This window comes from Cydia strobilella, chromosome 8, assembly GCF_947568885.1.
Source record: "Cydia strobilella chromosome 8, ilCydStro3.1, whole genome shotgun sequence".
Taxonomy (NCBI): Eukaryota; Metazoa; Arthropoda; class Insecta; order Lepidoptera; family Tortricidae; genus Cydia; species Cydia strobilella.
The window spans coordinates 17022373-17037737 of record NC_086048.1 but is presented as its reverse complement, the minus strand read 5'-3'; the positions used below and the strand labels follow the sequence as shown (position 1 = coordinate 17037737).

Here is a 15365-nt window from a genome sequence, read left to right as displayed (position 1 = left end):
TTTAATATATTAGGGACGGTGCAAGACATTTGCACCGTACGGGAAATTCTGTGGGGAACCGCAAACGGCCTGCGTAGGTGCTTCAGGCATATTATTACGCATGGTGCTTCACTTGAATTGCATTACGTGTGGGGCTTCGTCAAAATAATGCTTATAAAGGAGATTACGTCACGGAGTTTTATTTTCAATCATTTCCTACTTGTATGATTTGGTAAAATGGTAGTTTGATAGTTTGGAAACGTGGAGTTAGAACTACCTCATTGGAAACAGCCTGTAGGTGTCTGCATTATTCCTAAACATTTAAGTTGATATTTACAATAGTTGTGAAGACATACCATACCGTGACTACCGCGAGCAATGAGCTGAAAGTTGCAGAAAGTTATGTAGATATAACAAAACTCAGCACCTAGAAATGTCCGTCACCATAAATTGTGATGATACAAACATTAAGTTCCTACGTCTATTTGAGATTTTAAATATTGAATGTAATATAGTCGTAGATATTATACATCGTACCGATATTATATATCGTAACGAACAATTGAAAAGAAATCTTAGTTCATGTCTATAATTTGTATAAATACGAAATCGAAGCTATGTAGTTGAAATTCAATTTTTTTAACACATTTGCGTAAGACATAATAATATAGCCATTTATCATTATTTTTTTGTAAACTACAGAATGTCCCGCAGTTCGGTGTGCCTTTTGGCATAGGCCTCCTCCAACCTTCTCCACTACGAGTAAGACCTATCTTGTGTTTGATGGACGTCTTTGTTTTTTACTTCCGTCTCTTGGGTACCATAGGGTAACATGTTTGCTCCATTTGTTTAGTTTGCATTTCAGCATGTGTCCTGTCCACCCCTTTAGATGGTCTATCCGGCTTAACACATCCAAAACCTTGGTTTTTCTTCTTATAGTTTGAGATTTTGTCCTCTAGCTTAACTCCTAGGATACTTCTCTCCATTGCCCTTTGACATTTTGCCGATTTTACTATATCCTTGACAGTAAGTGACCTGTGCCCTGTTTATCAAAAGCTTGTAGCTTGTAATACAAGTGGAAGTCCCTTTCTAAAAAAAGCTGTCAAAAAGTGAGTTCCGCTTGTATTACAAGCTACAAGCTTTTGATAAACAGGGCACAGGTCTCACATCCATAAGTTATGCATGGTAGAATACAAGTGTTGAAAGTCTTTCCCTTAATATGCATAAGTACCAACTGATATCCGTGTTTTTCATTATTTCCTTTAAAGATAAGTATTTTTTACATCCACAGGTTATTCTTTAGCTTTAGCGTACTTCCTTCTTATAGGTGTCTATAAGAAGAGAACACCATGATAAAAGACTTAAAAAAATTATATTAGTTAATTAGAGTTAGACCAAAATGAGAGCGTTTTCAATGGGACAATGTGAAAACGCTCTAAGTCTGCAACAATTTTGTTAGCACACGCAGTGCAAGTGTTATTTATACGTTATTATTTCATAGAAGTTTTACGTTTAAAATAACACTTGCACTGCGTGTGCTATCAAGATCGTTGCAGACTTATCTTGGTCTCACTCTACAGATATAGTGTAGGCACGTGTTTAAAAATATCTACACCTCAAATTATGAAATACCACCGTAAATAATAGTAATTTAAATTGACCGCATTGCAAGTCTATGTTGTTACGCGGGCATGGAGTGCATAGAAAGCAACATTTTCAACCAAATGTTTACAGAGCTGTGCCCACTTTATGACTCATAAAAGTCATAAAGTCTCCTAAGCATGTGTAGAAAATGCTTCCTCTTGCGTTTTCCAACTTTGCGGTGGTTTACGCATAAAACGAAACGAACCACGGGATTACGTATTTTGTTACTTATGTCGCCTTTGCCACGCACAAGAAGACATTAAGTAGGTGCCTACTTCATTCCGTTAGTATGGATTTTTATGGTATGCGATAAATAGTTATGCTTGATATTTTATTACCCATATAAATTGCATACCATCATAGACATAGTATAGTAGTTATAGAAATGAAACCGAGCGACCAGGGGTAAGAGAAAGACATATTCATGTATTAACAGGTTAATGTATGGCAGCATAGACCTTTTTCTCTTTCACTCTTATAAATTTCGGTATTTCGCCATCGCATCCTACCTATGCTGCCATAACCCGACCATGAAAAAAAACCCGGTCGGTGATAAGGACAAAGCATGGCACTATGTTCTCTTTCCTCTTATAGGAATCGCAATAAGACTATCTTTCTCTATCAAAGAGTGTCAGGCCCTTGCATACCATACAAACCGAGCGATGACTTGGTTTGCGTCTAGTACAACACAGAATTAATATTATCTGTCTCGCTAGAATCGAGATCGATGTTTGCGTATTCACGCGATAAAGAGACAGGTAACGAAATTTCGATTTTCGTGTTTCGAGGTAGGCTCTCAGGCCTTAATTCAGGAGTGACGTGTGATAACTAATAAGCAGACTAACTATATAGGTACCTACTCTTACACATGGAAATGCCAGCCATTATGGTGGGGAGCCCAAGAGGGGATTTTTGGTGTTACTTGAGCGAGCCAGATTAAGATAGGGGGGAAACCTTGCATCCTGTTTAGGACGACGCATACTTGAAACCGAGCCGGGACTCCAGGACAGTCCGTCAGAATAGTAAAAAGAATCGTCACCTTGAAATACTCGAGCGCGTGAGATTAAGATTTGTTGGATTAATTACTTGTTAAATGAAATAGTGCCCATTTCAATAATCTGACGATTTTATCACCATCCACCACTATTAAAAAAAAAATAAAAAAAAATTTATTAACTATTGCCATTATTTTAATAATATGATTTTAACTAAATAATTGTAATAGGTCTCTACGACGCTCGAGTAACTACACATTTAGCATCGCCGTCTCCCCAGCTATTAGCATAAAATGTTGAATATATGAGTATGAAATGCAAACTCTGAGCGTCTAGATTAGTTAAAGATAGATAATATAAATCCAGGTAATAGGATCAAGGCCGATGTGGCAACATGTCATAAAACTAAATTAATGTCCTCTCTAGTTACTATGAAATTGATAAGTATTTCGTTACAATATGTGCATGCGTGCTTGCGCAAAGACAGGAACGTGCCTTGTTAGGTACCGTAATAAAGAATTATTCTCATTTTAGTGATAGATAATGGTATAGGAGTGGAGCGTGTCAGAGGCTCGGGGCGGTCGTTGCTCTGATAATTGTAGGCACTCGAGGTTTGAACGTGTTACGTTGCACAATACAAGGCGCCTCGCGTAATGTTCCGTCATCTCATCGATTTGGTTTATGTATATATCTTCTTCTCTTATTTAAGAGCTGTGATCTTGTCGGTGGAGCAATCTCCAACTCGTCCGGTCCTCTGCCAACTCCTTAACCTTCTGGTATGACACGACCTGAACCTTTTCTTTTATGTGGTTGAAATATTATTTTCTCAGTCTTCCTCTTCCTCTCTTTCCCTCTATCTTTCTTTCTATGATGTTCGTAAGGAAGGTTATATATGTATATGTAACCGTCACCAATTCTGTCGATGTACCTATTCATCGCATTCTTTGTGCGAATCTAAAATTAAATACAAAAAGAAATAACAGAATCGTATTCAAGATTCCCAGGTTGCGTGCAGACATATTGTGTATACGCGACATATTGAATGTGGATAAATAACTACAATAGCAACAGAGCTATGACTACATGAAAATAGAATACATTATGGGTAATGAAGATGTCAAAAATACTGTTGAATGAATGTTGTCTTTTTATTACTGACCTAAAATTAACCGTTGTAACCAATAAATAATCAAATTAATCAATCAAATTGCATCGTAGTATAATTCAAACGCCGTTGAAATTTAATCAAAAATGACCCGTTTCCATTGCAATTCATTGTAAGCTGAATAATACAGTAGAGAGCTGATTGAGAATGTTAACCGCTAAAAACCGCTAACAATTCTCAATAAATAGTAATTAAATATTATGCTGCTGTGCTCTGCATAATATTTAATTATTACCGATAACAAGTCAAGACTCAAGACTAATCAGCATTAAACTAGTTAACACACTGGTTACATACTTATTACCGCGTGTGAAGTCTTTAAATTACATGGTCGCAGTATAAGTGACTATGATTACTGATTAGTGTCTGTTATTGGCAGTCAAAGGCTCAACAAATTAACTATTCATACAAACCACGATCGGATATCTTTGTCAATATAGCTCGATTGTTCAGATAAATCGAATCGTGCGCACCGCACGCAAAATCCCTTTGATCTTATGAAGTGTTTGTTAACCATTGAAAGCAATTTGCTTTCTTTGATGACAACTTACGCAATTTGGTTTTGTGTTGAAAAGCTTCGATTATATTTGAATACCTATTTGTTGAAGTTATTATTGAAGTAGTGACAGGTGATTATATATGAACAACTTTTAACAAGTAGCTAGCCGTCAAAAACGTTATTTTATAACCGACTTTTTTGTACATTCCTCATCTTCCTATACTTAATTTATGATTTCATTTTCATTGCATCAAATGGTTGAACAGATTGAATTATCGTTATACCTACTTTACATTATTTAATCCTACACCAAATAAACGTCTCTATTTAGCCTAATTGATTTGTATTGTTTTTATCTAAATACCTAAATACAATAAAGTTTATTAAGTTGTATGAAAGTTCGTTATAGTTGTATTGCAGTTTCAGACCAGCGAGGTAATTAGGACCGTGAATATAATATTGCATTGCCATCCGACTTACTGACATTTCTATTCATGAAAATTTACAGCTCTATCGCAAATTGGGACAAACAGACAAGTACAGAAACAGATACGGGAAATAAATTCCTAAAGTACCTAATTGATGTTGGCTCGAACAGCCATGTCAAAAACAAAAGAACGCAACCAAAGTTAAAGATGTGTGTTGCATCGGTTGCATGATAGCGGTCGTGGGACTCGTGGGTCAGCCTCACGATTTCAAACTGGTATCCCTTACTTAGTAGGCATACTACTTAAAATAAGAAATAGCTGCGGAGCCATTTCTATTACGTTGATGTTTGCACTTTGACTTTAAAGACGAGTAGATACGCGGAGAAAATACCACAGTGTGTGCATTAAACACTGATTGCCTATTACTAAGTATGTATTTGAATTTATTCTTTACATAGGGGTTATTTTATTAATGTCATTATTACTTAACTGCTTGCAAATTAACGAATCAAAGTCATACAGAAATTTATTAATCATATTTTTATTGTAGATAGTATTATCTTGACGAATTACGTTGTCCAAAAACGGTCATAGGCCGTGTAATTTTATTGTGCGTTGTGCGTCCACAATTTCGTTATGCAACTAATATATGCAAGATGATGCAAAGAAGTGTCATTAATTAAGTTATTAAAATTATTTTTTTGTGACGGGTACTATTGAAATGTAGGTATGGTTAAGTGAAATCAAGTCATATATAGGTACTGTAAGTCAGGATTCTAGTCATTTTACGAGCCTTCTAAGTATTTTAGGTATTTGTAAGAGACAAATATTATTAAAGCCGCGTTTCGTTTTTTCAACGATTATTGTTCGTCACATCAATGTTTGTATTAGTAATAAGGTAATAATTTATAACGACCACAACTTGAATGAAAAAGACAACAATATAGCCCCGGAGCACTTTTCCCGTGGCGGAGCACGTTTCCCTTTAGACCGTGGGTGCGATTATAACGGTACTTTAATAAATAGGTAAACCAAATTCCATAAAGGTTAATGTCATCTAATAGTCGGGCCGTGTCGGCAACAATGCACTGCAGCCACTGCAGGTACTTAATTTAACTCTTACGCAATCAAATAATTCTTCTATTTTGGCTAAGCAGTGCTAATTGGACTAAATTTAAACCGTTTACAATGCAATGTTGCGAAAGCGTATTAGGTATTTTGTCACATTGTAGTTCAAAAGACCTTTAACAAATTTGTTACCTGGGAATATCTTTTTGGCTATCTAGGATCTCAGTTAGCCATCTTCGTAATCGTTATGTACAAAATGTATTTCCTTATGTCATAATGAGGTTACCATAGCGTTTGCTGGAAAGCGGGCGTGGACTGTCGTAATGTTTACATTTTCATCTGAACTTGTTTAGCTTGCGTAAAGGATGTTCGCTCCGGGGGTCATTTCTCGAATGTGCTAATGAAGCGTTGGATTCAGACCAAAAACGTATTGATTATTGGTTAAATAGATTCTAAATTTGGCAGAGCGCGTAATGCACACTGATGTTCGTTGAAATCATTTGCAACATTATTGACCAATCGAGCGCCAAGCGTTTCAGCTTGGGCAAAAATGGTACCTCCTCGCCTCCTACAGGTCATATTTCTCAACAGATCTCGTGAAATTTTGAGTGGGGTTTTTTTTTATGGCGGAGCAAGTGCTACAGCTCACAGAGCTACTAGTTTTTATTACTTCTAATATCAAATCTAATATTACATTTTATTCTCAGCTGCAACAATGTCAACTGCATCCACATATGTTCGGTCTACTCCTAAAGGGGCCCACTGACTATCAGTCCGCCGGACGATATCGGCCTGTCAGTTAGAACAAAATTTTGACAGTTCCGAACAACTGAAAGACAAATATCGTCCGGCGGACTGATAGTCAAGTGGGCCCCTTAAGGGCATAAGTTGTATTAGGCCGTCATCTCATGTAGCACACGCCCCCGGCAATGCCCTCCGCCCTCGCGATTATGTAAACATTTTAATTGCGTCGAAGGCCGTATGTAACGATGTCACCGGGTCATTCTATTATTACGGTGGTTTATAATTAAGTACATTAAATCAACGTTTGTCAACCAAATAAACTTCAAAAACTATGCATCTAAATCTAAGTTGTGGGTTTAGGTACTAATGAATGGGCGAAAAACTTTTCCCAATGTATCACACCCCAAACTATTTTACCCAAATTATCATTTATACATAATATAATCATATATATCATTTATTAATATTTGCCAAATTTGCGGAGTGAGAATTTGATCAAACATCTTTTTGGAATATAATATTAGCCAATAAAAAATGTTTGCTAAATAAGTTTTTGTCTTAATAAAATTTGACAAAGTAAAATGATGCCAAATTATAATTTTACCAAATAAATTAAATGAGAAGTGTAAATTTGCTGAAGATTCGTTTGGGAAATGGAACTACTGCGATAACTTTGTTGGGAAGTTGAAAATTTGCTGAAAAGTATTTGGCTCAAACGGAAGTACACCAGGTTGTCGTTTGATGAGGATCATGATGGTTTTTTTCATAATTTAAGGGCATTTATTATTCATAATTGCTACTGCACGTATAACCGCAACTCATCAGTCAGTCTATGTGTAGAGCTATAAGGAGTATTGGCTATGTGCATATGAAGCCACCCTTCTATAGCTAGTGCTTGCTACTGCTACTTATCTAGCTCTGCTTAGCTAGCGTTGTCATAGCTTAATTATGTTCTGTCAATTTCAGTCACTAATTAGAATGAGACTTTCTGCGAGACTTGCAATGTGCGCGCCGAATCAAAGAATTAGCAGGCTGCGAAGTCAGGCGGGTTATACTCAATGCGCCATGGTCTGGTTATGGGGGGCAAGTGGGAAACCCTACGATTCCTTGTAACCCCTTCCAATATGCATGTCGGGTCAAATTATTTGCAGGCTGCGAAGCCAGAAGGGCGTTATTATACTTATGCGCCTTGTTACGAGCGTGAGGAGCAAGTGGGAAACCCTACTATTCCTTGTAACCCTAAAGGTTTCATTCCGGTTGTGGAAGAATTGATGTACAGCATTGCAGGAAACGGGCGATGTCACTATTAATCTCCTTTTTAAAATTAGGGATGAAGTTGAATACTTGAATCGGGACAGCAGTGCGGCACGAACAGAGATTGGCAGTTCCATCGCCTGTTTCCCAATGCTTTGACGCGGCTGCAGTCACAACCGGTATGCAATCGTTGTAGTTGTATATCTATCACTATCGACTATCAATAGAACCAACCATTTAGAAAAGTCTACTCCAATTCGCTGGGCGGAGCGATTGTGTCACTTATATATGTTAAATAATACGGCACGCCGTGGGTGCGTCCACACATTATATCGGTATTGACATTTACCAGCGTATCGCGCGGTGAAAGCGTCGCCTGTGACCATCGCTTTTGCAATGGACACTCTTCTATAATTATGTGTATGGATAACTATTGCGATACTTAATTTTAATAGTAATTTCAAGGAAAAGGCAGGCATAGATGTACTTTAATTATTGATAGTGATTCTTTTGTAATAGTGCCACACTGTTGGACCACGCATACTCCAATATCCGTGATGTCCGTGTGTCCGCGGCGTGCGTGTGTAAAGTTCGATGATATAGCTTTGGTATTTACATAGATAAATATAAGCATCGACTAATTATTTCAAATATCTCGATAATGGATCACTAACTTAATTGAGGTCAAATATCGAACGACATTACGACACAATTTCGATCCATTACGGAGATTTTCGACAGGAGAAAAAAACTACCTAAATTACTTGAGCAACCCGTCATGTCATAAGTCCATTTTACATATTTTTGTATTATTAAGTATCACTAATACATCTCGCTCTCAAGACCATTTCATTTAGTTAAGTAGTTGAAAGATTAATTAACCTTAAAGAGTTTCTCATAACTACTCCGAAACATGATGGTCTGCGATAACCCCGCGATCCTTAACGCTTTGTAAAAGCCCGCGCCACCGTGTCAGTCTAGTCATTCTTACTGCTTAGCTGCATCTGTATCGGCCTTCCAGTATAATATAAACTTCCGTTATTGATCGAGTTTGTATAACGAAGATAGGGAAATGTTAAAGACTATCAATATCCATATATGTGTGTCGTCATTGTAGATGGTACGAATTTGCGAAGTCTCAGGCCATGATTTTGAGAGTTTTGACGTCCGCTTAACGTCAGCGGGTATCGCCGTGATGTAATTGTTACTTTTTAACCTTTTGGACGCCAATGACGGATATATCGGCACCACAGGTCCAATGCCAAAGACCGATTAATCCGTCAAAGACCACAGAGCAACATAGACCTACGTGCATGTGCATAAAGTTCAATTTCAATTTTGACACTTCGGTGACGTGGCGTCCTAGTGACAGCTTTTGCGTTTGACACGGCGTCGAAAATGTTAACCCCCGCCATTGATGCAATCACGTCGAAAACTGCATCATCAAGCAAGCTGATGATGTGGAACGCATCGAATGGGCACAGTTAGTCTTTATTATGGTCGTATCTCCATATACCTATAACTGTTGTCTCTCGCTCGATGCCACACTTAACTGGTCTACATGAGACACTTACCTATTCCGGTTAGCTATCGGAATAATAGCAGCTCAAGCACAGACAATACACCGCTCATAAAGCACCGCAAATAACTTTCCTGAACCTTTCGCTGACGGGAAAGTATTGGCAATGCCTGACATTCTATCGCACAGATCACTATTCCATTAACAGTAGACGCATTCGACAACATTAAATGTGCTGACTCATTTGGCTTTGAATAAAAGTGCGATCAATGAATGACCAATTAATTGTTTAACTTTTTTTGTTGCGGCTCATCGTTCACTTGTTCATTATTTAAATGAAGAAAATGTCTCGTCGCATTTGCAATTACGATAATAAAAGTCAGTAGAAAAGATTCTAAAGCTTTTGGACGTAATAACCCGTATAAAAAATAATTATTTTCATTTTCTTATTGCAAATTGTTTTCTTGTACAGAGGGTATTGGAGGCTGACTCATTTTGGGTCATCATGCCAAACTAGTAAGTAGGTAAATATATTAGGACAAAATCTCATGATTTTGTGCCTGTATTCTACTCTGACCAAGAGTCGTTTTTAGATAATCACTTTTATACCGGGTTCCGATTAACCGCGCAGCACTTGTATTAGGCAAATATTGACATCTAAATCTAAACTAAACCATGATCGCTAAAATTGACTGGTTGTGCATTATTTTATCCATCAGGCTTCTATAAATATACGGAGAGATTATAATCTTCCTTACCGTATCCGGAAGCCAGAGTAAGGTAATAAGGTGTAGATACTGTAGATGCGTTACGGATGCGTTAGCATACACCCACAGTACGTGTTATGACAGTGACGAGTGGAAAGGTCGTGACTGTATTCCTATAGTTTGACCGCGGCACAGTGTTGACATCCAATTTCATATAACAAATATAACAATAGACTGTCGTAATTTTTAGTGGCTTAAGTCCTAGTAATAATATAACTAACCGGCAAGAACAACTTAAGGAAGGAACTTGACAATTTAAGTAATATGTGAAAGCTATGTAAAAGCTTTTTGTTAGTTTAATTTGTCTCCAGGAAATAAATATTATGGAAATAAATTTGGAATTATAAAAGAACTGCAAATATTATTGGTCCTGTATACCAATTAGGGATGATATAAGTAGGTAGTATATTTTGTATTAAATTTTAACAAGTTATAACGTGAAAGTTAAAAAAATATTTGGTAACATTGTTTGGCAAAAAAAAGGTAAGTAAGTTATGCTGAACGATTCTTCACTTGTATCAGGAGAGGTCTACGGCCTACGGCCTACCGCGTAAATAGAAATTTCGTTATCTGCCTTTCTATCACTCTTGCGTATTCGAGCGATAGATAATGAAATTTCGATTTTCTTATTTCTTGGTAGACCCTCTGGTCCGCTGGAGTCGAACATTCGACAGAGTTTGATAAGCGATAAGAATACAGCAACTGCCCATGTGCGTCGTACGTGTGCAAACAATACCTCACAATTAAACAACCACCCGAAGTTGATAAATGACCCGCACCATCGCTACCCAGAGCTAGAGAAATCTCACATTATTAATGATGTTCGGAACTGTCCTATAAAACCTTGAAACTTATTAAATTAATCATTGTCCACTGATGACCTGACCCATTTACAAAATTATTACAATAACTAAAACACGAGATCAGACACGGGTAACTAGTGAGATAATGCAAATTGTCATACGTTCGCATTAACGCGCAGCCAGTCTCATCAGTTGTGTAACGCCCTGCAAGAAAATGCCTATTGTTTCATATTACAAGAACAATGTAACCAAACACATCTAAAAACATTAAGATCGTGGAAACGTGGAAGTAGGTAGAGCTAGCATAATCGCGACACGCCAACGCAAATGGATTGCCGACTTACCGACATAACTGTTTCCTATGGCACACTGTCTAAAATGAGTATGACATGCGACTTGCGAGTATTGCGTGTCTTATATCTCGAAATCAGGCCCCAGAAATATCTGTATCTATATCTAATACGTGTTTTTTTTTTGTTTCCAGGTGCCGGCTTTCTTGCTCATCACGCTATTTGCAATAGCGTCAGCGCAGGACCCCACGACAGACGCTATCAATGACAACATCATTGGAATAAAACCATCGGTGCGCCTCGACCCCTACATCAGAAAAGCTTTGCTTAAAGCTCTTACCGAGTTAGAAGAGAACAATAATGCCACCACCGACGTCGATGACATCACCAATGATGACTCTACCGACGGTACTTCTACTTCTGAATCGGAATTATTACAAACTGGAGACGTTACGGAAAATTCACCCACTCAAAATCCAGAAAATATACAAATACATTCCTTCATAGTCAACGGACAATCGGCGTTTGCAAATAGCACAAATGTAACACCTACTTTTATAGACAACAACTTTTCAATTTTAAGCACCACCGCAGGAAACGTCGAAAATCAAGTGACCGCTACACTTCCGACCCAATCGCCACAAAATGAAATATTCCAAACAAGAGAATCAGGCTTAAGCTTGCAGCACGTTAGAAGTGCACAAGAAACACCGACATCAGATAATACTATTACTAGTACCAGCACATTAAACTCTAGACCCACGACCCCAACAACGACAACGACGACGACAACAACGACGACCACAACCACGACACCCAAACCCACGCACAACCAGGACGGAGAGAACATTGAAGATGTCGACAAACGGGACGTCCAAGTTTTCCAAGCACCCTTAGTTGCGGCCTTTACAGTTCATCAAGATGCCCAAGGATTACCTAAAAAAGTTGTACCTATTTTCCAACAACAAAATATCGGTAACAAAGTAAGGTCCCAAGCGAGCACCACACTCACAACGGGTATCCCGGCGCCACAAATTGTTCCGCAGCCGACCCCCAACCAAATAGATTCAAACTTTTTCATAAACCAACAATTGGCATTACAAAAACAACTTGAAGAAAAACAGCGAATCCTCGAAGAACAGTTGCGTCAGTTACAAATCCAACAGAGACAACAGGAGGAAGCGCTGAGAAAGCAGCAGTTCCTTTTTAAGCAAAAGCAGCAATTGCAACAGGCACAAAGTCAGCAGCAATTGCAACAGGCACAAAGTCAGCAGCAAATTGTGCTTGAACAGCAACGCATTCAAGCTGTCAACACTGGGATCAATTTCCAAGGATTGCCAAAACCTAATCCACTCAACCAGTTCTTCAATCAGAACCAGGGTCTCCGACCACAGAGTTCTCAAGTGTCAATCCAAGCCAGCGTGCCGTTAGAACAGGTGAACAACGTAAACGTTCAGCAGCAGTTGCCAAATAGAGAGGCTGTCGATTTTCTTGTACATTTACGTAACAATCAACCTGAACAGTTTCCGCTGCAGGAAAACCATGTACCAATTGGAATAAGCAACTTTTTACAGCCTAATTTCCAGCAAGGCCACAATTTCAATCAAATCAGACCTGATGACCAATTTAGACAAAAAGGAAATCGAGTATTTCGGCAAGAAAGCGGTGTAGGCAATTTCGGTTTTAATAACTTTCATCAGCAGCAGCAGCAGTTTAATAGATTCAACTCGTTTAACTTTGCTCCTAATAACCGCTTTGTGCCACTTACCAGGCAAAATCAATTTAACCCAGCTGATATTGAACTGAAACAACTGCTGTTTCAATCTGGTCTGAACGCCAGAAGTCCTGAAGATTTCAACATCGTGTCTAAAGTTTTATCACTTAATCACGGCGTCCCAATCAACAATAATGTTTCAAACAGGCTATCTTTTGACAGTAGAAGGCAAGTGAGAGCGTAACTTGAATTTATCTTAATATGTTTTAAACACCGTTATTATTCCTTATGCGCTTACCTTGAACTGCGCAAGAAATAGTTCATCTGGTCAATGACTGCGTAAGGTGCGTGATTTCGAAAATTTTGGTTTGAGCCGATTGCTCTGAAAATTGTGATTCGATTTAGGTTCTGTTGGTTCGATGCCAACAAAGGTAACATGATCCCTCCATATCCTAAATTACAAATTGTTATTTTAAATTTATGTACCTACATTTAACATTTGCAATTGTGAGCAATAAAGTTCTATTCTATTAATAATTTTGATAGCTTTAAATAAGAAGATGGTCAATCTCGTGATTTTTAATACGTATTTACATTTACTTGCCACTGCTAGATTCCGGATTGTCCCTGACTATTCCTTACAGACAGACAGACCAAAGAAGATCTGAACAATACCGTCACTTGGGACTCTATACTAGTTCCGCATTAAGAGAAAAAGAATGAGATCCATTTTGAGGCCGCATATCAAACTGCCTAGAACTAATTAATTTTCATAGTTCTAAATAGCCCACGTGATAGTTTTTTTTACATTAAAAATGTTACAGCCTTGATTCATACTCAATTATGACGTTTAGTTTGTAGACAACTATTTATTGTATTTTATAGTATTTGCGAACTGCCATAAGTAGTACTTACCTACAGTAGTGTTATTATTATTAAGAATTAGCTAGAGAAAACTGTACCTATAGGCAAAGAGGATATAATAAGATAGAGCGGTACTGTCATAGTAAATTTTGTAACCACTGTAAATTCACTGCCATCTATCGACATACGTTAAAACTAATAATGAAGATTTGTAAAATACGTTCAAATGTATTTAAATATGGATAAATGATTTTTTTATTTGCAATAATTATTTTTATATGATTTTGACCCATGTTCTTCAATGGATATGCGTTGAAATTATAAATAACAAACGAAACCGTCAACGCCCTCTATACGAGAGTAGGCCAAAACTAGTGGCGCCATCTGATCGAGAATCAAATTTTCGTGATTTTCAAGGTACGTTTTTTCCTTAGACTGTATCCATCTATTACGGAGTTATATCTTTGCTATAGGTAATTAGGTATGTGTAGGTAGTAATCGTAGAATTATATTTTTTACAAAAAAAAAGAAAATCTTAATTACATAAATATATCGGTACATTATTCTAGCTAATTCTGAAAGCAACTGTAAATCATAATTTTTAAACTGTTAATTAGAAATAAATAAAAAGTATATGACCACTAATCTCTAATGAATAGCGCCGTGAGTAGGTACAATAGGTACCTCCCTCTCCCTTCGTAGGTATTTCATGAAGTATTTAGATAGCAACTTGTAACCATAGTTTTTGTTCCAAATTGACTACTTAATTATCTAGATGAGAATTATGTGTAGGTAGACAGAGCTAGCTAGAAAGGGCTATCTATAAAAATATTTAAGACCTACCTATACCTATACGTACCTATTTTGAGAAAGTGATGTTATGCCTTTTGGCACTTGTCATGCGGTTTGTTTCTCATAAAGGCTAATTAGATCCACCCGGCCACCGGCTACTTTCAATAGGGAGCTGACGTCGGGCTCGGGTCCGACGGCTCTTGCAAGGGACGTTATCCGTTTCACGAAATATCAGAATATGAAGAATATCTTTAACAATATTTGACATGTAAAAATACTTGGTCTCTAATAGGGGGTATTACTGCAATGTTCTGCTACCAGAGTGCAGCACTAGCCCCTTTAGTAAACCATAGATTAACTTATACATCGATTTTCTTGTTTCGCGATAGAGCTTCAGGTTGTGGTATTGGCGCCCCCTACGCAGAGTTTCGCGTAATATTCTCTATTGCCAAAAATGTTCAATGTTTGATATTTTTGCATTTGTACTACTTTTTTACATTTCAAATATTGTTAACGATGTGCTGATATTTTGTGAAACGGAAAACGACTCTTGCTCGTGTGGATCTAAAGGGGCCCACTGACTATGAGTCCGCCGGACGATATCGGCCTGTCAGTTGTTCGGAACTGTCAAATTTTTGTTCTAACTGACAGGCCGATATCGTCCGGCGGATTGATAGTCAGTTAGCCCCTTAAATTGTAATAGGCCATGAATAGGCCATATAATTGCCAATTTTTTTGACATTATGTGTTGTCTGAAAAGAAATTGCTGTAACCTATAGTGGTCATATAAACAAATAAAATATCATTCATGTTGTGAATTGTTTGTACCTATCTGTAGTT

At 37.6% G+C, this 15365-nt stretch overlaps 1 protein-coding gene across 1 annotated transcript in view; it reads left to right on the top strand.

Annotated features, from left to right (window-relative positions):
* The window catches only part of LOC134743738 (bromodomain-containing protein DDB_G0280777-like), a 36909-nt gene extending 23698 nt beyond the window's left edge, over window positions 1-13211 (top strand). Inside the window, exon 2 of the mRNA XM_063677371.1 lies at window positions 11350-13211. Within this exon, the coding sequence (XP_063533441.1) occupies window positions 11350-13113 (1764 nt within the window). The 3' untranslated portion in view covers window positions 13114-13211. The remainder of the gene's footprint in view (window positions 1-11349) is intronic.
* Window positions 13212-15365: the final 2154 nt, after the last annotated feature.